At 42.7% G+C, this 27,852-nt stretch overlaps 2 protein-coding genes across 12 annotated transcripts in view; one reads left to right on the top strand and one right to left on the bottom strand.

Annotated features, from left to right (window-relative positions):
* CRB2 (crumbs cell polarity complex component 2) overlaps nucleotides 1-11,136 on the top strand; it is a 61,873-nt gene extending 50,737 nt beyond the window's left edge. For all 5 annotated transcript variants that reach the window (XM_042878996.1, XM_042878998.1, XM_042878997.1 and 2 more), the window contains 7 exons: nucleotides 784-1,728; nucleotides 2,214-2,770; nucleotides 3,630-3,795; nucleotides 4,544-5,411; nucleotides 6,096-6,212; nucleotides 6,889-7,015; nucleotides 9,859-11,136. In XM_042878996.1, coding sequence (XP_042734930.1) covers nucleotides 784-1,728; nucleotides 2,214-2,770; nucleotides 3,630-3,795; nucleotides 4,544-5,411; nucleotides 6,096-6,212; nucleotides 6,889-7,015; nucleotides 9,859-10,086 — 3,008 coding nt within the window. In that variant the 3' untranslated portion in view covers nucleotides 10,087-11,136. The remainder of the gene's footprint in view (nucleotides 1-783; nucleotides 1,729-2,213; nucleotides 2,771-3,629; nucleotides 3,796-4,543; nucleotides 5,412-6,095; nucleotides 6,213-6,888; nucleotides 7,016-9,858) is intronic.
* Nucleotides 11,137-16,769: 5,633 nt separating this feature from the next.
* Nucleotides 16,770-27,852, bottom strand: part of DENND1A (DENN domain containing 1A) — a 172,030-nt gene continuing 160,947 nt past the window's right edge. For 5 of the 7 annotated variants that reach the window (XM_042878696.1, XM_042878697.1, XM_042878699.1 and 2 more), the window contains 3 exons: nucleotides 22,558-22,686; nucleotides 20,668-20,923; nucleotides 16,770-19,994 (listed from right to left, as the gene is read on the bottom strand). In XM_042878696.1, the coding sequence (XP_042734630.1) occupies nucleotides 18,675-19,994; nucleotides 20,668-20,923; nucleotides 22,558-22,686 (1,705 nt within the window). In that variant the 3' untranslated portion in view covers nucleotides 16,770-18,674. The remainder of the gene's footprint in view (nucleotides 19,995-20,667; nucleotides 20,924-22,557; nucleotides 22,687-27,852) is intronic. The other 2 variants (XM_042878701.1, XM_042878702.1) reach the window with 1 other exon arrangement.

Here is a 27,852-nt window from a genome sequence, read left to right as displayed (position 1 = left end):
TGGTCTGTAATTTCATTGAGCCCTGTTGGGATGCATGTGCCTCGAGCAGATACACTAACTGCCACACGGTACTCTTCACCCAGTTCACTTCTGCAGGACTGGAAAGAACTTAAATCAGCTTGGTGCGGTGCAAGTATGATAAAATACCTGTGGAGCATGTATTGCTTCTTGTTTCGTAATAAACTGGGTTTTGTGAGTCTTTTACAACAAGGGGGTTGTCTGGTATTGTTTTCCAAACTATGGAATTTTAATTTTCTTAACTGTGGCTTTCCAATAACTTCCTGGCTTGTGATCTAGTTAGATGCCCCAACAGTGGTGCTTGGAACATGCTCCAGTCAGATGTATAGACTTGAGTTTAAATGCACCAAATCTATGTATGGAAGATGCATAAAATCCTTGTCTGGGCTGTCTTGTCCCTTTAATATCCTCTGCTTGCTCTCCCTGCATGCTTATTAGCTGTGTTGTCTGAGATTGCCTGGGAGAGGACAGGGGAGTCTGCTGGATGACACAGTCTGGCTGGCTGAAGCTCTACAAACAGCACTCTTTGCAGCATCTGGACAGACTGCACAGAATTATCTTTTGTTGCTCTTATGTTAGTAGTAGGCCACTCTGTGGTGAGTGCAGCGCTTCTTGCTGGCAGCTCTTGGGCTTCCTGTGCGTTCCTGAAGAGAATGGCTTAGAGAGCAGCAGTGCTGGGGAGGTCACTGTGCCTCGCAGGCTGGCTCTGGGGAAGGGAATTGCAATCCCCTGCAATGAGATCCCATTTCTAAATCTCTTTCGCAGGTGTGGAATGTGCTGTTAACATCAATGAGTGTGAGGAGGGTCCCTGCAAGAATGGAGCTGTCTGTGAGGATGGCATTGCTGACTATACCTGCCACTGTGCCCCTAGCCAGGATGGCATTGTCTGGGGAGGGAAGAACTGCTCTGTCAAGCTCACTGGGTGCCAGACACATGACTGCCAAAATGAGGCCTTGTGTATCCCGACTTACCAAGCTGAGAGCCACGGCCACCTGTGCCAGTGCCAGCCTGGTTTCTATGATGCCACATGCTCAACACCAACAACATTTTCCTTTGCTTCCAGAGGGTATCTCCTCATTGAGCTGCCCGTGAACAATCAGAGCAGGAGGGAGGTAGCAGGAGAGCAGCTTGCCAGTGTGTCCCTCCGGTTCCGAACCACCTTGCCCAGCGCCATCCTTTTTTACCGAGGCCGTGAAGCTGAATACTTGTTCCTGGAGCTCTTTGATGGCATTCTGCATGCTCAACTGAAGAGGCAGGATGAGTACCTGCTGCAGCTGGAGGGGCTGAGAGTTGATGATGGCCACTGGCATAAAGTTGAAGTTGTTCTGCAGAACACTGTGCAGCTCAAACTCTGGCATGACTCCTGTGATGCAGGTATCTGCGTGCAGAGCTCTCTTGTCCCAGACAACGCTACTTCGATCCCACACGCCTTCCTGAGCATGTATGTTGGAGGTGCTGAGGATCCACTGGCCAACAACACACAGAGTCAGCAGGGCTTTGTTGGCTGCCTGGAAGACTTGCAGGTGGATGCTGAAGCTGTGCTCCCGGTGGCTCTCCCTGTGAGCGGCGTTTCCCCTGTGACGCAGGGTTGTGACCGCACTGAGTGGTGCCTCTCCAAGCCCTGCTTTCATGGCGGGCTGTGTGTGGACCTTTGGACAACGTTCAGGTGTGACTGTTTGAGGCCATATGGAGGCCCTGCTTGCTCATATGGTAAGTGCTATGTGATTTACATCTGCCAACTCCTTTGTCAATGATTCAAGGATACTACATTCAGTACCTCCAGAAGAAATATTTTCTATTTGACCAGAGAGAAGAATAAAGCAAAACTCCTTACAAAGAAAACTCTTATTGATTCCCTGTCACTCACTCCTGCAGAAATGATAACCAGATTTGTGGTGCAGATGTTACTCCTTGTTGAACCAGAGGCTCTGACTCTGTATCAGATCTGAATAACTGTAGGAGAGTAGGGAAGTTGTTTCACTGTAAGAAGCTGAGCTTGAGCTTCCAGTGAATGGGAATGTATTGCTTTATAAACAAAATAGAAAGTGTTAAAGTTGGCATTTCTGAGCTAAAATTATACTTATTTGCCTTTTTTATTCCCATAAGATTTATATTGTCCTTTTTTTTTTTTTTTTATAAAGTTGCTCTGCTGTTGCCTTGTCAGAGAGCTGATGCACATTTCATTTCTCTTGCAGAACACCCAGCAGTAACATTTGGCTTCGAGAATTCTACTAGCTTTTCCTCTTTCATGCTTTCTGATAGCCTTGGTGCAGACTTCAACATCTCCTTTTTCATTCGTAGTCTGAAACCAAACGGTTTAGTATTGCAAATCAGCAATGAAACAGACCCCTGCCTCACTATATACTTGAAGAACGGCAAGCTGAAGATTGAGATGTTATCTACAGATACTGTGACATTTCCAGAAAGTTTAGTTGATGGGAGAAGACATTTGGTAGCTCTGTCTTTCCAAGGAGGAATTGTTGGTGCTCACCAACCAGACATGTATGTAGAGCTGGGACAACTGGTAGGAAGGCCTCTTTTAACTGGCTATGAAGTGTATATTGGTGGACATCCTGACCCAGACAGCACTGACCTGTGGGGAGGTTATTTTAAAGGCTGCTTGCAAGACATCCAACTGAACGGCCACAAAATAGAGTTTTTTCAGGTTGAGAACTACAGTCTGCCGGATGAACTTAATAGGACTCAAAATATTAATTTGGTGAATGGATGCATCTCTGATAACACCTGCAAGGTAGGAGGTCTTGTTTCTCTTTGCATGCATGCAGTTGTTTATTATAGGTGTGTGACTGCAGAACAGTTTGACTGTTGCTGGTACCAGGGAAACAGAACAGGATGCCTGCACTCTTAGGCCTCACTCCTTATGATGTAATTCTTATCTCTCTTTGCCCTTTTTTTTTCATATAACTTTTCAAATCTGAGAGCTACAGACGTCTCTAGAATTAAACTGTGGGAAAAACTCCTGCCCTGTTATGTTACCAATTTTGGCAGCTGTTTGCTTTGATTTGAATACACACGAACACAAAAAGAACCAAAAAGCCCACCTGAAGCATAGCAGACTGGTAGATGATTAATATCAGAGGCCATAGCAACAAAAATAATAGCAAAGAAGGACATTTCCTTCTCCCCATCATCAGTAACATTGTACTGGTTGGAGTGATGTGCTCAGAATAACCGCATTTTTATAGAAAGCTTTAGGCTGGTGTCCAAACCATGGCCACTGTACATGTATGCATCCGAATATGTAGAGTTTGCTGCAGCTTGAAGGTCAGCGTGCTGCAGACCAGTAGCTGTGTGGATGAGATGCTCTCTGAAGTACAATGTCCTTGCAGATGTGCTGCCAGCTGTTCTTTTCTAAACTGATGGAGTTCTACCTGGAGAGATTTTGTCCACCAGCTCTGTATGTAGGGAGGGGCGGGGGTCTCAGGACTTGCCTGCATAAAGTCTCTTGTACTTCCTTTGCTGCTATTGATTCACTATTTTAATTACCCTTTCTCAATTTAAACACCAGCTGTCACATTTCCTTCCAGCAGGTTCTCTTAGATCTAACCATGAATTATACTGCTCCTAAATTGTGCTATTTTGCCTTACAGTCTGAACCTTGTCAGAATGGTGGCACATGCATTGTCACTTGGAATGACTTCCATTGCAGCTGCCCAGCAAATTTCACTGGGAAGTTTTGTGAAGAGAGAGTCTGGTGTGAAAGTGACCCATGTCCTGAAGCTACTACCTGTATAGATGTCCCAGCAGGATATGTGTGTGAGTACTGTTATCCTGCTTATGTGTTGGTAAAGTCTTCAGGGTCTCCAACCAGTATTACTAGTTCTCACTGTTGTGATAAATATAAACATGTGCTGCAATTAGCAAGCTAAGAATGGTGGCCAAGTATGTACTGTTACAGGCAGCATGTACTTTATGGATTTACCACCAGCATGTGATAGAGTGAAGGTGGCACTCAAAGATGTTTTCTTCTGTTACTGAGGTTTGATCAGGGAGGAGCCTGCCCTCTGTTTGAGTGACAGCCTGCCTTATCAACATTGCAGTGCAAGGGCTATCTTTTTTCTCTACTGTTCATCCATTCCAAGAGTCTCACGTTATTTCACTAAGACAATTAATGTGTTTTCAACTAAGACAAAACCAAAGAGAATGAAGAAAACTTGTTAGTTTATGATTCCTTGCTTTGCAGAGAATGTTCTTAGTGGCTACAAAGTGTCCAGGAACTCAGGATGTTGGCCTATTTTCAGCAGCTTTGTATGTGTTGCTTTCCTGACTTGCATCCTAGTTTTTCTGTAAGAAAAAGGTGATAGTTTTATTTGTGTGCAGTGCTGTGAAATTAATGAGTAAAAATTGCCAGATAAGAGCTAGGTATTATTAATAGAAATGTAACTGTAAACAGGAAGAGCTTTAATGATGCTAGCCACTGAGCTTCTAATCCTGCTCACACTAAGCTTACATGAGTCTTACATGAGTCTTTCAAACCCCCAATGCCCTATTCCTTTATTTGTAGGTTTGGCTAACGCAACATTTAATAGTTCTGCTGCCATTGAATTTACCACCAGTGCGTCTGTGACTAGAACTCTGGGCAGCCTCTTCATGGATTTCAGAACCAGGGACGAAGATGCTGTTTTGCTTCGGGCTATGGAAGAAGTGGACTCCCTCCAGATAGCTATTAAGAACTCCTCTTTGCTTGTTGACATCAGGAGCGGGAATAATATTGAAGGTGTCAGCTTCCTGAGTCAGAATGCTGTCACGGATGGCGCCTGGCACACAATCTCTGTGTCAATGGAGGAGCCTTCTGCACTGTCTTCCAGATGGGTGGCTCATTTGGATGGGTCTGCTAATATGACTTTGCAGGGAAGTGCTGGGAACCTGGACTTCTTAAAGAACAATGCACTGATTGTTCTAGCTGAAAACTTCACAGGCTGCCTAGGACAAGTGAAGATAGGAGGGATCTACCTGCCATTCACCTCCGATCTCTCATATCCCCAGCCAGAACAGTTCCAGCAGTCCAGCAGAAGAACTGTCCAGTTAGGCTGCACGGGGGCTGATGTTTGTGCTTCTAGCCCTTGCAGCAATGCTGGCATCTGCAAGGACTTGTTCAACTCCTTCAGCTGTGCCTGCAGTGCTGGCTGGGAGGGGCTGCTCTGCGAGTCCAATATTGATGACTGCCAGTCAAGCCCGTGTGTTCATGGGAACTGCACTGATAGACTAGCAGATTTTGAGTGTGAATGCTTCCGGGGATACATTGGAAAGAAGTGTGACATCAATGTGGATGACTGTGTGCGGCACCAGTGCCAAAATGGAGCTACCTGTGTTGATGGGGTTTATGGCTACTCCTGCAAGTGCCCAGCGCAGTATTCAGGACCTCGCTGCGAGTGGGTATCTTGCCTGGTTTGAACTAGGGTAGAGAAGCCCCCATATAAGTAGGATTTTTCCTTTGGGGCACTTGGGGATTTTTTTTCAACAAGGTTTATATTTATAACATTTGTGTTGGTTTGGAAAAATTCCAGCATATTTTATTACAAAACAAATTATTTAGACTTCCATCTACTTGTGCTGTTTAGACCAAATATTGAGATAAATATTCAAATGGTTGAACTTCATTTCTCAGATCCACCCAGGTTGAATTTCCTGTAGTTTACTCCATTTCTGCTGCAGATAATTATCTAGTGCTTGCACTTTTCTTTTTTTACCTAGCTGTGGTGCAGTTTGGTATTCCAACAATATCCTGTCACTACTTCTATTTTCTTCAGCAAAAATAGACAGCTGTGAAGAGAGTCCCATACTGATGACACTGCTACCACATATTCATACAATTCATTCACACGAATTCACCACATTCATATACAAACTCCTTTTTGGGGGATGCTTAAAAGTAATATTTGGTTACTATGGAAAATTTCTGAGACTTTTCCCTTCTCATATTGTGTCAAAGTCCTTCCTGGAAAAACCAGTGACTGTGCTTATGACCCTTGCCAGCTCAGACTCCACTGTATCTGAGTATGCTTTTACTTTCCTCACAACTGATGGCTTTAAAGGCAATCTTCTGCTTTTCCCAGATGGCCGTTCCCACCTGCACAGTGTGGTAAGAACTTCACCTGTCTGAATGGTGGCAAGTGCATCACTGAGACCTGGGGAGCCAACTGCACTTGCAAGCCAGGTTTCACTGGAAGGAAGTAAGTGTTATTTTTCTGATGCCTGCAAAGGAGCTTGTGCTCTGATTTTTACATCCATGGGATAGCTGAACAGGTTCAAATGCTTCATCCTCTTGTATATCTTCTTTACAAGGAGAGTGGTTAGGCCCTGGAACGGGCTGCCCAGGGAGGTTGTGGATGCCCCGTCCTTGGACGTGTTTAAGGCCAGGTTGGACGGGGTCCTGGGCAACCTGATCTGAATGTGTATGTTTGGTGGCCCTGCCAGGCAGGGGGGTTGGAACTACATGATCCTTGAGGTCCCTTCCAACCCGGGTGATTCTGTGATTCTGTGATATCCTTTTGCCATTCAAACAACTCCTCCAAACTATACCATTTATTTTTAGAATAGGTGGGCTTGATATTATACTGTTAATAGTATCAATTTTCACAGCATGCACCACCTCTAAGTATTTTTTTGCCTTGTAACGATTAACCGACTGTGCTGGAGAGTCATACTGGCTTCAGTCGTACAGAAATGACAAGTAGAGGATTAGTATGTGTAAAATGTAAAAGTCTGCTGGACCCTGGAGAAAGCACTTTAAAAAGAGGTAACATAAAGTTTTCAGATAAATGAGGTTTTTGTAGATTTTTGATCTTGTGTTCTGTGACACAACAACGTGAGAAATTTCATTTAACTCTAATAGCTTTTCTTTTCCAGTTGTCAAATTAATATAAACGAATGTGATCCAAACCCTTGCCAGAATGGAGGTACCTGTCAAGACTCTGAGAACAAATTCAAGTGCTTGTGCAGTGCCAGCTACGCTGGAGAGCGCTGTGACATTAATGTAAGCACTTCCTTCCTTTTGCTTTTGGAAGCTCCTCTCTGTTCTTCCAAACTTTGAATTATGAGAAGCATGAGCAGTCGGCTTAGTAGAATCCTTGGGTACCAGGGTATCAGTGAAACTGCCTGTGTGTTGTGTGTGTCTTGGCTAAAGCACACTGGTAAGCATGCTTGGCACCAGAGAAACTTGAAATGTGTGTAGTGGTGGTACAAAAAGAAAATTAGATATTCTAGTTATATTCTTTTCAAATAAGAACAGTGAAGAAAAACTTGATCCAAAGCTGGAAATGACAGCAGCAAATGTAATGCTTGTTGAGTGCTAAGGCTGTTTTCACCTTCAGTAGTGTAAACCAGGCAGTAAGCAGCAGCAAGAATATGGAGGACAAGTTGACAGTGAATAAAAACTTCCCCATTTACATTAAGTAGGAAGCTATTGGACAGTATAAAATTGCAGGAAAACCAGGAATGGTTGATCCAGCTGAGTTCAGAGTGCGACAGAGATGTGTAATGCACCAAACAGTAAGGCAGTGTCCTTATTTTTTTCACTCTGCCCTCTTCTATTCACCACCTTGTTTTCCCTCCCACAGTTTCTTGGAGAATGGAATTTAAGCTGCCATTTTGTCTTGGATGAGCTTAATTACAAAGTAGCTTCTCTTTCCAAAAGTCAGATAAAATCAAGCTGAGTGTGATAGAAGAGGAAAAAGTAGCATGCTTCCATCTGCTGTGTCTACTACTGCCTGGATGGGCAGTTTCTGCAATGCTTTTCTTTTTCTGCATAAGCAAAGCATTGCTGGTTGGGGCTGGAATCCTTCCTGTGCTGAAGCTGTTACATCGTTCACTTGCTTTTTTCCTGTAAAGCTGTTGCATGAGCAGATAGTTTGTCTGGTAACCTGGGAATGTACTAACCCATACTGCATGGAATCGGGCTGTGCACCAAAGTGGAGTCTGCTGCTGTTGCTGTTACTGAGGGCTACGTAACGCATGCACCATAAGGTCACTCCTGACCTTTCCAGTTTGTATGCACTGACTCCTTCAGGTATCTCTTTGCTCCCCGGACATTTGTAGATTCCTTGGGTTCATTTTCATCACACCCACTGCTTTCTGCAGAACAGCCTTTTCCCTCTTTAAAGGATGGTGCCTTGGTGGGGTCAGGGAGGACAGACAGGCTGTGGCTAACTGGCGTGTGTGCTGTTATTGGCAGTTGTAGAAGCAAAGGCCTTGACTGCATTCTCTTGCTCTTTCTCCTTCCCCCCAACAGCAGCAAATAAGGAGCATGCAACAGGCAGTAGGATAGGCTGCTAAAAACTCCTGCAGCGTTGGTAAAGTGCAACTAATCTGCATGCTTGTGCAAAACTAGAACTAATTGCTAGTGCATGGCTTGAGTTTCGGCATTCTCAAAATCAATTTGAACTTCAGGCATTTGAAAATGGAAGAAGGGCTTCCAGGTAGTCTGGGAATAGTCCTGCTGTGTATTGCTCTGTGATGTGGGCAGAGACTGGCATCCAAAAGCAGTAAATATTCAAGCTAGGATTCTTGGCAGATAGTATTTTTAACAAAGAGAAGTGTTTCTTGTTTTTAGGTTTATTGTTAAAGGTTTCTTTTAATGATAAAATTCCACATTTAAAAATTCTTTGTTGTTGCTGTTCCCTGTCACCTTAATTCTACCAGTACCAAGATACTCATTTGACTGTTTCTCTGCTCTGTACTTGAGCCTTTTATCTTCTCCATCTCCCATCCACGTACTGATTTAACATCTCCCTGCTGCAAGCTGTCTGTTTCATTGTATTTTTACATAGTGTGGACATTAAAGTATGTCCTTCTAACTTAAAAGTTTTGAGCTCACCATTCAGTATTCATAATATTTAAAATCTTTTGCTCTCAGATGTCCTAAAGCTCATCAAGGTGGCTACACCTGTCCTTGTTTGTGTAACCACTGCATGAATGCTCCACACTGCCATCAGAGGCATCACTGAACTTTTTTTAATACCATTCCCCTACTCATGGAAATTGTAGTGTTACTGAAAAATTCATGTTAGTCTGGTTTAACTTTATAGCGTTAATTTTTTGAACTGCTAGTCAGATCACACTGGTGACACCTACATATTTTAGTCTTACAACAGTAAAGAAGCTCCTTAAGATTCCCACTTTGATTTGAATCTTTTCCTGCTGTGAAAAACCATATAGAAAGAAGAGAATAGGGAGTGTGATATTATTTGAATAGTTTCAGTTAATCTAATGCTGTCTGAAGTGTTGGGCATTCTTAACACAGCCATTTGTTCCAGTTAGAACAGCAGTAGTTATCTTCATTAGCAAGCTGTGTGCAGTGGACAGCTTTTCTTTGTAGCAATTGTGTAGCTCCAACATTAGTCTCATAAACTGCATTTAGTTTTGCTGTCCCCATGTCAGCTAGGATTTACTATGTTGGGTAGCAAACTTTCCTTTGTTGTGGTCATTCTGAACATTTCCTGCTTGACTGACTTAACTGTTCTGTCAGTAAATCTGTGTTTATAACTGTCCTAACATTAACTGGCAGCTTGGGGAAGTTGGAGAATAGTTCTGATGAGTGTCACCACTTATGAATTAGAGGAAAATTTCAGAAGCTGTTGGTAGCTTTCTTTATATCAGAAGTAATCCATTAAAAAAATATATATATTTTGCTGAGATTAAAGAATGAACATAAGCATTCTCTGTGCAGATGCCCTCAAGCCCTCTTCCTGTCCTCTTCCATTAGGGTACAGATCAACTGCCTTTTTTCTTTTATTCTCTCTATTCTGACCGTTCTGAGCTGTTGGACAGGTTATTGTAACCACTGGAGTTTCATTGTTTCTCCATTAATTTCTTTTACAGAAAGGGACTCCAGGTGCTTTCTTCCCCTCCCCACTAATTGAAGTAGCTGTCCCTGTAGCCTGTGGCTCTTTACTGCTGCTCAGTATTGGTCTCATATTCATGATTATCACTGCAAGGAAGAGGCGCCAATCAGAGGGAACCTACAGCCCAAGTCAGCAAGAAGTGGCAGGAGCTCGGCTGGAGATGGACAGTGTCCTAAAGGTGCCACCCGAAGAGCGGTTAATATAGGCACTGCCCTGGAGACACACCTGCAAGGTCTGCTTTGACCTTGATCTTCTTCCAGCACTTGCAGCAGATCCACTCTTGTCTCAGTTTCTTTAAGGCATGGTAATGAAGACCTGGATTTAGAAGAACAAGGCAGTCTGTCTATGCAGTGGCTGTTCCAGTTGGTTTCATTTAATTGAGTCAGCTGCACACCACTGGCTCACAGTGAGCCTCTTTACTTCCTTCTTTCCTGCCCCATGGGCTGTCCCATACTTTTACCTCAGTAGAAGCTGTTGAAGTGCACCAGCTTTGAAGTTCCTCTGGCTCCATTACACTTCTCACGTAGCAATGGCATATTTAAATCTGCTTTAAAAGGTAGGGTTAAATTAGGCACTAACTCACAGATAAAGATCTGTACATACTTGTAAGAAGAACTGGACAGAGGGTATTTATGACTGGTTTATATATAATGTTCTATTTTGGTCATCAACTTAATGTGCTCAAAGCTTATTCAGTTCAGGCATATGAGGTTTTCAAACCTGTTCTCAAAAAGCAATTCTCAACAGCAACAGCAGCTGTGATCTCCTGCCCTGTGATGGACGTAGCGTTACAGGGAACTGTTACAAATTACTGAAACCATTGGTTTATGAAGTAATGTTAGACATTCCCACGGGTACCACACAACAGAGGTACAGCTGGAATTTTGCAGGTTTGTGAACCAATGCTGGAAGTACCTGCAGTGTCTGTTGCCAAATGCTGAACTTAGGCCCCTGTGTGAACGGGGGAAGTGGGGAGCAGTCACCACACTGCTTCTGTATTGCTTGGATTTGTAGGGGACTGTGGTTCTCAGCCAGTGAAAGGGGGGAAGTTCCAGTCACACACTGCTGTTGTCAGTGTGATGGCAGCTTAGAGAGAGGTTATGGGGACGGGATGAGGGATATGAAATGTAGCCTGTCCCCATGGGAGCTCTTAGTAACACCCTCTTCTACCACAGCAGCCTTTGTGGGCACACCTTAGCAACTCCTCCGTTGTGGGAGCAGTTGGGGCTGCGGGGACTGCCCTCCTCCTTGCAGTTGGTGCAGCCACGGTGATTGCCATGAAGAGGAGGCGAGCAACTCAGGGAAGATACAGTCCAAGCCGGCAAGAAAAGGATGGTGCTCGAGTGGAATTGTGGAACGTAATCAAGCTGCCACCAACAGAGAGGCTGATATAAGAACTAGGGTCACAAGTCATCCTTTAACAAACTGCTGCAGTATTTCTGTCTTAGGTCTTGAAATGTGGTATTGTTTTTTTTTTTTTTTGTAGGACAGATCTTTTCTTCTTTAAGCTCCTTCCCAGGACACAGGTAACTGCCTTCTGTTAAGTTGGTAATATTCAACCACTTGAAAGAGCTTGGTTAAGTTATTACAGCTCATTCCATAAAAGCTTTGTAAAAAATTGGTCTGTGAGCAAGGACAGTGAAGCCCAGGGAGAAAAAGCATCTGGGAGGAGCTGCTGGAGGAGAAGTGTTGGCTGTAGCACAGCAGAGAGAGGGCTTTTAGAACTACTAACAGAATGCAGTACTGCAGGTCAGTGAGATGGTAGGGCCAAGTGACGCTGCCAGCCTTACTGACTGCCTCTGTCCTGCAGTCATCCACGGGCTCATACCTGTAGTAACTGTCAATATCAACTCCACCACGCAGGTAAGTAAGAATGTCTAAGGGTGAGGAACAACCCACAGTATTAAGAACTTATTTCAAAAAAACACGTGCCTGTGCTCCCTCTGTAAATTCAAGGCTGGTGACTGATGGAATATAATTCCCAGAACTGCTGCTGTCCTTCCATAATGGGACCAGAGTTAAGTACTACTATGCTATAGTAGACACTAAAATCTTTTCCTAAGATTAGAGTAAAACATAGGAATACGTTAAGTGCCTTTTTAAGACTGAGTGACCAGTTACAGAACTACAGAACTACCTTTCTAGAATGTTTATGCACATTAGACCTGATCAGTTTTGTGATCAGACTTGACAACAGCACTGAAGTGAGCCTGCTGGACTTTTTCCCCATGTGTTCCTAGGTATAGTATCTGCCATCCACACAGAGCAGAATGCATTGAGTCAAGAGCTGACATTACGTAGCATGACCACACAACAGTCCTTAGTAAGAGATTCAGCATTTGAACATCAGATGATCCTTGCTTGTGTGAAGAGGGGCAAGGAAGTTGTTTCCAGACCTGTACCCTTGTGGACAGCCAGGCTTGGGGCTCATTGATACAGAAGAGTGGAAATTAAATAAATAATATATTGAACTTTAAGATAAGACTATTTTTTGGGTTGTAGCTCAGCATTCATTTTCTACTTTTGCTATAAAAAGGGATATTAATTTTGTGGCTTTACTTTCTTTGTTACTGTTTTAGCTGATGACTGTGCTATTTTTTTCCCCTAGCATAATGTGGTAAAGCCTGCAGAAAGAACTATGGCAAAGCAGGCCAAATAAGGTCTCAAATCAGCAGGCTTTCACAACGATTGCTACAAGTATCAGTGAGAAATATTTAGAAAATAGTGACTGCTTTTTTATCTCCAGAATGCTATTAATAAGCAGCGTGTGAATCTGCACACCAAATCTAATTGCCACAGGAAGAAATGCGCTCCTGTTACGCTCTTTTTGCTCTCAGATTATTATTTTTTTTCAAACCGTAGTTGTTAATTTCTTCTGTAATTCTAAGCAAAGGGAAGAGACAAAGTACTGATCTGGTCTGTCCAGTTAAGAGCAGGTCTTCTGTGTGTGTGAAACTGTTGATGTAAGGTGAACAATGAAAATTGTGAAAAAACAGAACAAAGGAAACCATTAGAATGTGAGACTTCACATCTCATATGAAGGTCACTTTTCCTTGGATGTTTAGGAAAAGTTGAAAGAGCGTGCGGTGATCCCACCCCAGCTGTGGCTTGGGCAGGAGTTGGAGAGGATAGTACTGATAACTGCAGAAATTACCTAACAGCAGTTCAGGGAGCTTGCTGTCACTTTATTTATTGGCAATGCTGCTGTTACTTTTAACATGAATTATTTGCTCTGTGTACTTTCCAGATGCTATTTAGGAGGGTCTAATATACTTCTAGAATAGAGACAGTTACACTGTCCAGTCACCTTGCTACAGGGGAAAGAGTTAAGCTACACACCTTAAGAAAACATGAGTACAATTTTCCCTGGCAGCATTCGGGCAACGGGGATAAACAAATGAAGCAGGCAGTGCTTTTCTGGGAGAGCAGGTCTGGAGGGGAAGAACTGGCTGCAGAGCTGCTTACTGTCTCCTCTAGGGAAACAGAAATGCAGGCTGGGTCTGAGACCTGCCCTGTCTGAAGCGAAGGGTGTGTTTATCTCATGGGGAGAAAGGATTTGCACCCCACACTCATATCAGGGGGCTGAGGCAGAGCCCCATGTCCTGTCACAGTCCTCCTGCATAATCTTTACTTAAATTGCAAAGGTAGGTGTGGTTTTTCTTCATCCCATAAAGCAACAGCAAGATTAAAATATGCTTTTGGTTTTCCCCAAACAGGCCTGATTAACCTCCAGGTCAGTGCCAGGAGATGAGAATTACTGCTACTTTTTAGGTCTGCTCCATTCTTTTGTGTTAGAATTGTAGAAAAATGAAAGCAGCAAAAGGGTCTGAATGAACAAATTTTACTCTAACCTGTATTATTTGAGAAGAAAAAACAAATTGTGGTGTAAGAACTGACTATTGCTGAGCTACTGAAACGTCTTGAAAGGCAGTGAGTAGCTGCACGTCCCCCAGCAGCGGACACCTAAAAGCCAGCGAGATGCAAGCAGTGAATCTGTCTGCATCTCCTGCTGTTCTTGGGGTAGTCAGCAGGAAGGCTGCTGCTCAGTTGCTTTACAGGATTAATAGAGCAGAAGTTTATATTTCAAGCACCCAAAGCCAGTACTAGGATAAGTGTAAAAATACTTTGTCAGTGTCTTGAGCATTTCTGCAAAATAAGTTATGAAAGCTTTTTTTTTTTTTCAATAATGAACTTAACTTTCTTTTTATATTTAATTTTTGAATATATTTTTTCACAAAACTGGATTTGCTGTAGTTAATTGTTGTGATCCTGATTTCTTTTCTAATTGTAAACTTTATAATTTGTTAAAAAAAAATTAAAAAAAAAAAAAAAGAGATTTAGAATGTCCCTCAAAATAAGTTTACAATAAAACATGCATAAAAATAGACCTAGTTACCATGATCTGTGATCACTTCTTGGCAAATCGCTACTTGATTTCTAGGTTGCTGATTTTGGTCTGTAACAGAGTTTGCTCAGCCACAAGTTTCCATGCTGCATTAATTAAGCTGCTCATTATTATTATTTCTGTCACACACCATAACTCTAAACAGCAAATCTGCACAGCAGTTACTACAGTCCTATTGTAGAAATAAAGAAGGGAGTTACTGAACCTGTTGCATTCTCTGTTAAGCTATACTGAAGTATGTGCTACTACACACTGCGCTGCCTGTGCAGAGCTATCAGTGATACCATTCACCTGCACAGCTATGAGCAAAGACACAAAATCTGTGTTTAGCCCTGGCATACGTAGCAGCCTAAGGCAGGACAGATTTCTGCAGCGGCAGAAGTTCTCTTCTGGAGAAATGGGGGTCAGCACTCTCCAGCAGAAGGGAAAAAAACAGAGAGGACCACACTTCAGTCTTTACATCATCTGACCCGATGCAGCTGGAGAGATTCTGCCCACAGCCGGGACTAAATGTCAAAGGAAGTTCACATTCAAGCCTTCAGAATAACATTTTCTCTGTAAAAAGACTTCACAGATCTCTCCTACCTCCCTGAGTCTGAAGACTTCTTCTGTAATTCCCAGCTGCCAGGGGCCAGAGGCAGAAGTTGGAGGTGGGGCCAGCTGGGCTCTTGACCTGATGCCTGCCCTCAGCCAGTGCATCACAGGGATGGATGCAGAGATGTGCTGTGTAAGGACAAGCGGCTCAGGCTGTGCTGCTGTCAGCAATGGCAGAGCAGAGGCACAGCTGCACCTTGCACTGCTCACCCCATGCAGTCTTGGGAACTTCGCTCCGCAGTTGTGCCACAGGAGCTGCTGGTGGCAGCCCTGCTCCAGCTGCAGGACAGCTGCAAGCTCTTTCCTGGCAGGAGAGCTGCTAATGGACAGAGCTCAGAGTGAGCAGCCTGAACTGGAGCACCTGGAAGGGAGGCTAGAATGTGGAAATAAATGACTGTAACTGAAACAGCTGCACTGACTGCTTGGTATTGTAAGCATCCCTGTGCAGTGGAACACCCAGAGCCACTGAGGTACACCTGACACGACTAAACTGCACATCCAGTTTGCTTCCATGTAACAGCAACATATCAGCATCATGGGATGTAACGACCACTTTGGCACTGAGGTAACTGCTGCAATAAACACAACCAGGTGAGCCTGAAACCAGAGACAGATAATCAAAGTGCTTGCTGCAGAGCAATGGGCCAAAAGGGAATGGATTTAAATTATAAAATGTGAAAAAATTTGGTGCACGCTCCTGAGAAGACAATTCTCAGCCTTTCTTTCAGAGAAAATACACTCAGTTTCTGGCAACTTAAGCAAATGTTGCACAGAAAATTAACTAACTGTAGGCATATGCCCTTGCTTCAGTTTTATGCATCCATTAAAAGAGCGGTGAGATTACATAAAGCCCCTACTCTGCCAAAACGTTTAACTCTATTAAGCAATTAATTTTACAGTGCTACACAATGAATCACATGCTTACGTTTGTTTTATGACGCCAAGCTGCTGCACCATTTGAAAACATGGGCACAGGATTATCACAGAGCTGAGCGTGGTGGAACCAGGCAGTTCCAGGGTGGGAATTCATCTCCTGCATTGCCACAAACTTCTTAAGTTCCTGAAGGACATTGGGGGACCAGAGCAGCTCTTGTCATCACCGATTCACAGTGCAGAGATTTAAAAAAATACATCTGTTAACCTCCAACAGTCACAAGCAAAGTGAAACAGGTTTTTCCAAACCTGGATGTTGTAAGAAGCAGCAGCTAACAGGCTTTGCGTTCATACTGAGCAATTAATCTGCCAGTGCTGGAAAAAGCACTTTGGTCATAAAGCCTACAGGGTAAGCATAGAAAAAGCACAAAACACATTAAAAAATGACAAATAAACTAGCATAAATCCTCTCGTGCAAATGGACAGAGTTTGGGAAACATTCAGCCATCATTTACTTACACGCTCCTTTGAAGGCAGCACGTCACACATTCCTGTTTAACAAAAGATAAGCTGCTGCACACAGCCTTCTGCAGTGTCACTGAACCAACCTCTCGTACGGTCGGGTAAAGGGACCCAACTTTCCCTGAAAAATGGCAGTCCTGTGTTACTGACAGACTTTAACCACCTCCGAAACAGAGAGGAAACGGAGCAGATGTGAATCTCGTGTTGGGAGAGTTTCACACACATGTAAAAAGCAGAAAAAAATGCAGGCAGCACAGACCATTCACTGCAGGTGAGAAAAAAATCAGTGTGTGGCAAGAAAAAGAAGGGAGGAGAAAAAAACAAAAAGATGCAAAATTCCAATGGCACATCATCTGCTGCATAGTGGTGCTTGTATGGATCCAGCACAAGTGAGGAAGGTTTTTTTTCTCCCATCTAACTCACACTAAAGGAAACCCGCTAATTCCAGACGATCTGTACATAATGTTTGTATAAAACGAAATGGAGCTATTGTCTTAGACTTTAAATATTTTACTATGCAATACTAAAACCATCTGTCTTCCAGCACAAAAAGAAAATACAAATTCAATTGCATGGCTTGTAAGAGTAACAGTGCTTTACAGAAATATTGATGCAACACTATGGTCTTTCTCAAACTGTTTGCATTTCAGATATTAGGAGTATTTCTCTTTTGTATTGCACAGACTCAAACGCATAGACAACCATTTTCATACACTAGAGTAAGAAAACCTCCAAGATTATATGAATAAAATAGATACATTGGAAATAATTCTGATAAAGCTTACAAGAATTTCCCCACGTGTTCAAAATGATTTCCTTTATCAAAGGCTTAATGGTGATGTGATTACCTCGATGGAGTGATGTTTTAAATGTGACTCTGCCCAAATACAAAACAAATCCAAAAAAAGCACCACTTAAGTAAAACAGAAATGATCACTGCAAAGACAGCAGGTTTTAAAGGAGTTGCTAAGATTAAGATGAAATTTCTTGAGGATACTATTGCCATAGATAAGAGTCTTAGAAAATCAGGATGAACGTACCCTTTAACCTTTTCATTGCATCGTTGTATCTGTGACCTCACAGTCCTTTTCATGGTCCAGTTAGCATCTCGTTATACCAGCAAACGGTTCTCATCAAAAGCAGGGTAAGGATTGTGGTTTTTAAGACAGGCTGAAGGAGTGGAGAGCCTTGCAGACCAGAATGAAATCCCACTGCTTCAAGGTAGCAGTTAGCACATCTGAAGTCCAGCAGTGACAGGCAGCTGCCAGGGATTGGCCTTCCAGCATTACGTGACTTACTCAGCTCCACTTGAGTCTGATTTCTGTCTGTACAGACAAGCACTGCAGCTTTCATCTCGCTGCACTTGGGCCATCTTGTCAGTACACTGGCATTTAACTTGAACTCATGAGCCTGAACTCATGGGCTTTTATACTCCATTTTTTCTCTTTTTTTTTTTTTAAATAATCAAGACATTGTTACATCCCATTCATATACTGCCATCTATAATGTTTGTATATAATATTAACATACACATACGTAAGAACTAGGATACTCTTGATGGACTCTATTTTCTGATATATATAACAAAAAATAATCAAACAACAACAAAAAAGTAAAAAAAAAAAACAAAAAACACAAACAAACAAACAAAATCAATTGCTGGTGTTTCCAGTTTCCCAACAGGATTGCAGGACCAAACCCTGAGCAACTGCTCTGTGCTGTGGTTTTGCTGTAACAAAGAACTGTGACAATTCTACACCAGAGGTCCCTATTACCTCTCAGTGTCAGCACACTGGAGAAGGGAAATGAAAAATTTGCAACAAAAGTTCACCCAGTAGTATGACCTAATGAATGCCTGACAGGACAAACTTGGAACCTAATGGATTATTAACTCAGTACAGCCCATAAGTCTGGGTTTGTTTGCTGCACTCCACACGGGAAAGCAAAATATTATAGTGATGTATGCAACACAGGAAAAACTGAGCTGAACGCCATTCAGACAGGCAGCAAGAAAACTCTGGCATGGTGTGCTGTGTCATGCTGCTGGCTGCACTAAGGGCTGAAAATACATGGAGTAAATTCTGCTTCAGTAGTACTGACTGAAAAGCTATGCGTGGAAAACCAAACCAAATCAATTCCAAACCAACCACCTTCATGCTTTGATCAGTGCAAGAGTCATGAGTGCGTTTAGTGGCAGAAAGTAAGGAAACAGTTGCAGGGATCAGAACAACATGGGAACTCCCAAGTAGAACAAATTCTGGGCAAAAAGCAGTCATGTGAATTGCAGCATGGCAATGGTCCTGCAGCCATAAAAGAAATGCTTGGTTGTATGCTGGCTCAAAAAGAAAACAAAAACATCCTGTCAATTCCAAAGGGACATCAAAAGACCACTGGGAACATTATTCAAAGGTTTCCCATTGCCTTCTGAGCTGTTCAACCTTATCTGGTGTGGATGACACATCTTGCTTGGTCTTTTTTAACAAATCCTCAAATGGATCTTTTGTCTCCTCAGGTTTTGAGGACAGTAACACTGACTCTAAGCCCTTAGCTGGCCTGGAAGGGATCAAAGGGGGTTCATTAGACAGAAGAGCTAGTGCTTGTTGGGTATCTACCTTGGAAGTGGACTTGCCCACATGCAACGTTCTGGTTTTAGAAGGACCACTTAAACATGCTGGCTGTAGAGAGCTCACTGGAGAAGGGCTGTGGCTCTGCAGCAGTAAGGAGCCAGCTGGTGACATCGCTGGAGCCTGGCTGAACAAGTTAGGCATGGACAATGTTGAAATGTTTGGTTGAGGTCTGTGTGGTGGATATAAACTAGAATTAGGTGTTATGAAGCTAGAACTATAAGCATGACCTAATGTGGGGGTGAAAGAGCCCCTTGGGGGCCTAACAAGAGACACTGAAAGGGGTCCTGGCACCGTTTGTGTAAATGGATTAGGAGATGCCTGTAAAAAAGGTGGCAGTGCTGGGGAAGGATAACTGAGTGACTGGATAAATGGTGCAGCTGGAGGAGGCACAAAGTCACTTGCCACTGATATAAAGCCAGCTCCAGAAGGTGGAGCAACTGAGCTCTGCAGGCTGCAGGAACCTTGCTGGGGGCCACTGCTTTGCCAGCTGGCTGCTTTTAATGGATCCAGCAGATTCAGAAGGTAGTCACTTTCATTACCTGTATTATCTGTCTTCACCCTGACAGGTTGGAGCATCTCTGCAGTGCTGGTAGCACTGGACAAAAGCTGAGATGAACAAGAGGAATAATTTACAGACTGCTGGACTTCAGGTTCTAAGGACAACCTAGCAACTCCTAAGGGCTCCGGGATAAGATCTGAAACCAACTGGCTACATCCTGTGTGAGCACTGAGAATTTCTGTTGGCCCAGTTGGAGTCTGATGCTTGGAAGCCCTGGGTGCTGGCGGTGGTGGCACTATCCCCAGTTCAGGAGTCTTTCTTCCCTGTGGCCTAGGAATGGTGATATTCCCTTGAGCAGCAGGATTTGAGTCATCCTTTTCTGCAGAAGCCAGAATGCTGTCTCTGCTCCGGGGTCTCCTTGTGATTGGCGGTACATTGCCAAGTGCAGTCAGGGGCCTTTCTGGTGAGCTTTGGGAGTACTTGGTAGGAATAGCCATGTCATCATGACCCATATTCCACAGCTTGTTGTAAGGGTGAGACAGCTTCATTGGTGGCACAATCCTGTTCCTCTCAGACCCAGCAAGATCCATTCTCTGCAAGAAAACAATGTTAACTTTCACTGATCTCCTCTCAGCATGGATCAGCCTGAAGACAGGCTGCTCAGCTGTGAGTGGACAAAGATCTGTCCACAGAGTGAACATCGAAAGGAGAGGGACAATTGCATATGGCCAAGAAGGACAGGCAGGAAAGCAGAAGCAGAACTCTACAGTTTTAGTTACAGCTCTTCCTCTAAGAAGTTGTTCAGCTGTGATATATTGTGGCATCTGCTGTTAGCCAAGTAAGGAGCACGCATCTATATCTAGGGTATGGAAGTGGAAAAACTTCAACTGTTGTACAGCAAAAGCTGTCAAATGAAACATCTGGATCTAACACTAAATTAAATATTACTTTAAGGTAGAAATTACATCCTTTTCTTTCCTGTCAGAGTTTGCCACTTTCTCAGCTGTATATATTCAGTGAAGTTCTTCAAAGAATATTCCTCTTCAGCAATCTAGATTGTCCAACTGATGTTTTAATGAAAAAAGCCACTATCTGACAACTGTGTTTCATTTCAGTAGTTTCTTAATTCAGAAAGGAACGTTGAAACACATGGACAAATGGATGCACCTACTCAATACTAACTAAATATTATTCAAGGAATAATGGAAGACAGACAACCCTAGTTCTTTGCAAATTGCCCCAGGGCATATAGAACTCTGTCCAAACCTGGTAATCAAACGTGCATCGCTGATCTGCCTCTTCTTTTGGAGTCCGCAGGTCTTCCAGGCTCTTCGCCTGGCTGAGAGTCTGAGGCTGTGTTTCTACCTCTAAGTTAGGGAAACTGTCTTCAAGGAGGTTGATTTCTGTAGCGTTGCTGGAGAGGAGAGGGCTTGGAGGCAGAGGCTCTTTTGCCTTTTCTGGACTGACAGCCTCTTCCCCATCAGCACTATCAGATTCTTTCAGAGCCCGGTACGGCTGAGGCCTACAAGAGAGGAAAACAAAAATCATGCTGCAAATGACTGCCTTTCTCTTATTTTTAAAGACAACTATTTCCCAAGGAGCTGGATGGCTCAAACAAACTGTTTTTGGGTAGGAAAATGCAGCATACAGCATCTCATGAACAGCAGGCATGTGAGCAAAATGACTGAGGGCAGACATACAGAGATGACTTTGGCACTCAAGGAGTTTTCAGAAGAAAAAAAATGGAAGATGGAAGTACTTGGAGGAAAGCTGTGGTGATGCACTTACAGACAGACTGATAAGCCAAGTCTCCCAAAGCAGGAATAGATGGATGCCAGCTCTCTGCTGTGACAGCCTGGCCCTTCCCACTCAGGCAGATGGCTTTCTTGTGCTCAGGCCTTGCACACAGGAAGTCAGAGCAAGCACACCACAAAGTGCTCGTGTTCTGCAGCCACTTACATTCCCAGTTTCAAGCTAACTCAGCACAAAACATAATTCAGTGTTTTCCTGCAATAATTGGGAACACTGTGCAGAGTTCCAATGTTTGTGCTGGTGTCATGTTATCAAGAAACACCACAATCCATTATGGAGACACCTATTTTACATTTACAGCCAAGGCCGAGTTAGCAAGATGCTTTTCTTGTACATACCTCAGCAAAAAGAAATGAACAACAGCAGATTTGCATATAGGTTCTGTGTACAGAGAACAGCAGCATAATGCACATCCAATTAATAACAAGAAGTGACACACTTATCTGCAGTGATTTGACTGGCAGGCAATTTTACCATGGCATTTAAACAAGGTTTCAATTAAAAGAAACTATTTGTGAGACCTCCAAAGCCAAGGATAATATGGAAGAACCCTCCTCTTCTTTCCGTATTTTATTATAACACATCCTTATCACACAAATCTATAAAGTCCTTACTTCCTTCATCAACAAATAAGTAGTAGGCAATCAGCTAGCAACACATGAATGTAATAATGTAAGTACCAGACAGCTGATGGGGCACTCCTCAGGAAAACAATGATCTTGCAAATCTTGATTGCATCTTTAATCTCTCACATTCTGCATGCTCATCTGCTAAGCATGAAATCACACTGCAAAACTACTGAAACACTGAAGAGCCCTGCACACAAACCCAACAAACAGCTTGCTATTTCTTGTATAATTCTATGTCAGGTTGTACTCAAAACCCTCGTAGGTCCTCTGCATGGTGACTGCTCTGAGTCACCGAGGAACCGGCACCTGAGGGAGCACACAATTGGAACTGGAACAAGCTGATGGCTGCGCTGAAATAAAGCTCACAGGACAATCCAAACAGCACAGTTAGCACTGCACGAGGAAGAATGGCAGAAGGTTTGGGCAGGAACACAAGCAGCACATTGGAACAAAGGGCAAGTGGAAGGAACCTCCTACAGAGCTCAACTCGAACGTAACGCAGTAAACTGTGCATTACTGCATAGTGTTTCATGCAGAAGCATATTTTTGCATGCCTTTAAATATGACAGCAAGCAGGAGAAATGCAGAACATTCATCAAGTGTTGTACAAAGATTGCAAGATTATTTCCAAAATTGCAAGAAGCAGGCACCCTGACCAATGCAAAAACCATTGTTTAAAGACTGAATTAATACAATGAAAGAATAAAGGATAGACCATTCAAAAGGAGCAGAGAAGAAAAAGTTTTCAGAGAAGCCAGATACAGGATCCTCTTCCTGCTGAAATTCATCATCAGAAGAGTCCTCAGAGAGGAAGACTGTATAGTGTCGCATAGGCTTTACAAGGCTGAGGGAAACAGGGAGAGAAAAGGAAGTTATCAAGTTGTCACATTGCAAGCTGCAGAGGAGAGAGAAAACCAAGTGATTCATAGGCTGTAAGTAATTTCTGAACGTGACTGAGTGCCACTGCAAAGAGCTCTGCAGACATGTGTTGAGCTGTACTGTCTAGGCTGAAAATAAAACTCTTCTAAAAACCTTGGGTTTTCTAGGGTTATCTAGTAGGGTAGGGTGCTAAGACCTGCAATCAGATCCCTGTTGCAACAGAAGCCAATACAGAAATCCACAATTCTGCCCACATTTTGTCAGTCACATATCACTGAGAAAATCCCAGCTATTGTACTGAATCAAAACGTACATCATGACTGCCAATTGAGATGGGAGCTTAGTTTTGCTAATACTGAGATCTGCAATAAAGTTTGTTACTTCAGTGTAAGCAGCATCAGGCTCATCATGGGGAACAAAGGATAGGTCACGACCCTGTAAGCAATGCAGAACAATGGTAACATACCTCACAGCTACGTACATCACAGATAAGAACACACTGCAGAAGAGGACCAAAAGCGCAGGAAGAAAAGGAATTTGATCTGTTACCTTTATAGTACAGATACAGTTGCTCCCGCATTCATAATCAGCCTTCAGTGTTTCTTAGTTCTTCGGTCTAATTGTTAAGTAACTATGTAACTGTTCTGAGAAACAGTCCCAAACATCAGGTCAGAAAAAGAGAAGTTGGACGCTGCGAGTGACAGCTCAAGGGGACCCAAACTGCCGCCGTGAATAAATGTTACTCACAATCAGGTCAGAGCTAATTAATAAAAAGTCTAAAATAGCGGTGGCAGCAGATGCAGCTGATAGTGTTAAATCATAGTCTGTGGTACTCCAATTAAAGCTGTTGCATAGCTGTTCTTTTCCTCTCATGCTATAATAGGCATCCAGGGAAAGAGAGGGAGCTGCCACTGCATTAGGAAAAAATGGCCATTTTTTAAACTTTATTAAATTTTTTTTTGCTAAAAGGGAGACTGCTATCCAAAGGCTTCAACTTGCATTAAAAAAAATTCATCTAAAAGAGTTTTAGAAAGCAAAGATGCTTAAAGAGTATATCAATTTATATTAGAATCTTATAAGGAACTTAATTACACACACAGAGCTTTTTCTCTTTGCAAAGTACAGTAACATCTAATACGACTCAAGCAAATCTAGAATTGTTTTCTGGAAATCAGGAGCGATGCTGACTGCCCACACATCTTTGCCAGGCCGTACGCCTGGTGATGGCACGCAGCAGATCTCAGGTGCCGCTGCCCTCGCAGCACCGCCTCTGATCCCTTTTGTTTGCCTTCAGACCACGCCAAATTCAAACGTATCGTGTCTGTGTGTGTATGCACAAAACGAGCTCTGAAGAAATAAGATCTCTTTTGCTAATTCATCATTTGCCCCTCAGCGCAGACCAGTGCAACAGGATCACATTCATAGTAAGACAACATGCACCGCTTTTGTTGCTGTTGCAAGACTCCTGAAAGTGGGATCTCCTAATTAGAAAAAGGAAAGCGCTTCAGCTTCAGCGTCAGTGTTCTCTGAAACAGATTGTGGCCACAGATAAGGGATGAACAGTTTAAAATCGTCCAAGTTTAAATTTTTCATTAGCTTGAGGCAGTGGAATCCAAAAAAAAGTGCCGATTCCCTCATTAACCCAATTCGCCAACTCTCCTGCAGTCTGCCACCCACCACTTGCTAGGATTTCATACACAAAGAGCTGTCTCTGAAAGGCAGGTCACAGCAAGCCCGGCTACAAGGCAGGCGCTGCTGCAGCCTTAGAGGGAAGAAAGGATGTGTCCGTCACAGCTACAACCCTCATCATCTCCACATGACTGCACCAGCTCCTGCCTACCTAATCTCTTAGCTGAGTTACCATGCAGATGACTTGCTGATCTCTTTCTAATGTTTAGTTTAACATGTCTTCGGTTAGCACTAGCATATGACAGTACTGACAGCCGTGGCTGTTCCTTTTTAAATATCATGTCAGAAACACAGTGCAATAAAGCTGGGGATGCGCTCCATGGCTCTGCGTACCATTATGATAGTATGGGTTTCTTTTTTAATGAGGAAGATCTGCATCTCAGGAGCTTTTTTCATGTGTCAGGATGCATGGACAAATCAGCAGCACATCACACTGGCCAAAAATGAAATGCTGACAAATGTAGATATTTCAAATTTAATTGACACCTAAATGTACTTGAGATAGAAAAAATACATACTGAAAATGTGAGTACAGGATTTGGACATTAATAAGGAGAACTCTGTAATAATTTTAAAAGGTAGTTCAGAAAAAAATAAATTTGTGTATTTTATCAACTGTTTGCTTTTTCCTGATTACAGAGATGATGATACGATGGAGTAATGTTGGTCTTGATGCCATTGTTCCCCTGAAAAGGGCTTCCCAAATTTGAGGAAGGATTTATTCTTTGTATTTTAAAGAATACCTGCGCCACTACTCCAGGGAATTAAGGAATTTGTCCCTCTTAGACAGTAAAATGAAAAGAATGAGGGTTTTGGATGCATTGGTTTTTTTCTTGCCAGTATGAAATAAGAGATTTGGGACTGAGGGGATTGCCCCATAACTCTTCACTACGAACAAAGCACAGACCTGTCCCTGGAATTCCTTCCTGCATATTCAGCACACCTGAGTGTGAGCTAACAGGAACAGTAAAGTATTTTATTTTTTAAAGTGACACTTTGCATACTGTGAATCTTCACAGAAGCAGAACAGTCCAAGAAAAATTAAAATATTAGCATAAAGCATATTTTTAAGTATTACAAAATTATGAGTAAACCAATCAGATAACAGAAATCACTGTGTGATCACAGGGAGCAGTCAGGGCAGGTAACTGCCTCAGAGTTTGACTCAACTTTCTATGCAATTTCTACAAAGTTAAAAAAAGGAACAAAGGATTTAAAGTGGGAACAAGCTGGATGACACCTCTGCCTGCTCTGACAGATCTAGATGCAAGATTCTACAAAGCCATCTCACATTTTCATCCTATTTCTCAATAATAAGTACGCGTTCACCAATTTCCCCTACAGATATCATAGCCGTCTCTCTTCACAAAGGCAAGCTGCACACACTTGGTAGGTAGATGGCAGAAATAAGCACCAGAACTGTTTCCTGCAAAATATCCTACAGGAAAAGTGGGAGAGACAGGAAGGAATCTGGGAAGGCTCCCAAAGGTTTTTGCTTGGCCACGTACAAAGAGCACGGCTGCTCTCAGTGTGCATCTTCCCCACTTGCTGTCCTTTTGCTGGGCCATCTGCGTTCTTGGCACCACCTTTATTGAATGTAGCTTTTTATAAATCAATTTTCTTGTGGCAGAAGAATCAAAGCCATGCAACCAATCTATCTGCTATAGTCTACAGGACTGTCCTTTGGATTCCAGCCAACCTTGTTCAAATGACTACTTGCGGGTTTGGCTTTTTCCTAAGCAGAGACCCTTGCTTGAAGTGATGCCTTAAAAAGCTTTACAGTACACAAATTCTGTGTGGCAGAGCTTCGAGAGCCTGGTTACATCAACTGGAAGTTAATGGGCTTTATGAGCCTGTATCATTTAACACAGCCGTCATGCTGACTTCATGCTAAATTCAGTGTAATAACCTACTATTGCACTGCAGTCTAATTTCATTCATACGATATAAGAGAAAACCATTAGCTTCTCTAAGTCCTACAGGAGTTCTGGAAAGTCATAATGAACTGCTGCAGCACTGACACGGGTTTAGCCAGCCCAAGACCCTTTTGACATGCTGTTAATTGTGAGCCTGACCCTCTGATTTCCTATTTTAATTTCCTCCCACTCTGCATGCCCTCGATGCCAGCTCCTCAGTAAGCCAGTACTTAGAGAACAGATCCTAGAGCTCTCTGGAAGCCTATTCTAAACTTAATGGGCAATCTTGCTGTGGTGTAAAAGAGAGCTCTTGAAAAACTGCTTATCTGTAAAAAAACGCAACACCTTGTTTCTGTGAACACCTAATTTGTGCTTAAGGAGGTGCGTCCACATGTTTAGTATTGCCTCAAATGGCAACCCTATGTTTTCTGAGCTCTCAGGTTCTTCCTGCTTAATGATATTTTTTTAAACAATACATTTTAGATTTAATGGCAATTTGGAAGAATCTTTGTACATCACAAGCCTTGCTTTTTTTATCTGATTGCAAAACAAAACAAAAACGCCACGTTTCTATTGAAATGGAAAGAAACTCACTGAAAATTGTAATGGGAAAAAAAATTACTCTTCCACCAGCTCTTCTAAATATGAAGGTTTAACAAGACTCCCACCCTCCTGAGTTTTAATGGAAGACTGGTTAGAAAATGAGCACATGTATTCTTACAATAATATTCTTTTGCACAGATTTAAAAAACTGACACCTATAACTTAAGATACAAAATTCTTAATATTGTAAGAAATGCATTAATAAATCTAACAGCTGAAAGGACATCTACGTGCTGGCTGACTGTTCAGAAATAATAGGCACCGTCATGGAAGGAAAGGAAGCTGCACTGAAACCAACTTGCTTGTGATCTGTGCCACAGCGCCGGGACGCCGTCCCAGCAGGCAGGAGCAGGATGCAAGCCCAAGTCTGAGTGGTGACCACAGCCTGGGAAACGGCTCTGAAGCTTTCACATCATCAATCAGCTCAAGACAAAAATGTAAAGCTAGTTTATAAAAAAGAAATTTCTCTGGAGCAGATGCTTCTCCTTACAAGCAGAGCCTCCATACGAGCTCCTGATCATAACTGGCTAATAATTAGCTTTGGAACCAATGCAATTAAGCTAAATATTTTGGTTAAGTTCAGGTCAAGAAAAAGCACTCTCAGTGCTGCCGCGGCTTTCACGGAATCTCCTCTGATCTACAGTATGAGCACTTGAATGCTACCAAGTTACAACAGCAAAAATAGAAATTGTAGTGTTTTCATTCATTACAGTCTGATCCAAGAGGGAGAAAAATAATGCATGTTCTTTAAAGATAGAACTGGTGTTATATTTTTAGTTTAGAACAAAAAATGAAAATTATTTTGTAAAGGGATAGAAAAAATGTTTGTGGAAAACGTCATTATAAATATTTAATTACTTTTTTAAAATTACCTTTTGTTTATTCAAAATATCATTTTGAGGTAAATAGCCAGGAAGAAGGTC

The sequence above is a fragment of the Lagopus leucura genome, unplaced genomic scaffold (genome assembly GCF_019238085.1).
Source record: "Lagopus leucura isolate 7727_CA_CO unplaced genomic scaffold, USGS_WTPT01 Super-Scaffold_100022, whole genome shotgun sequence".
Taxonomy (NCBI): Eukaryota; Metazoa; Chordata; class Aves; order Galliformes; family Phasianidae; genus Lagopus; species Lagopus leucura.
This window is presented reverse-complemented; position numbering and strand designations above follow the sequence as displayed.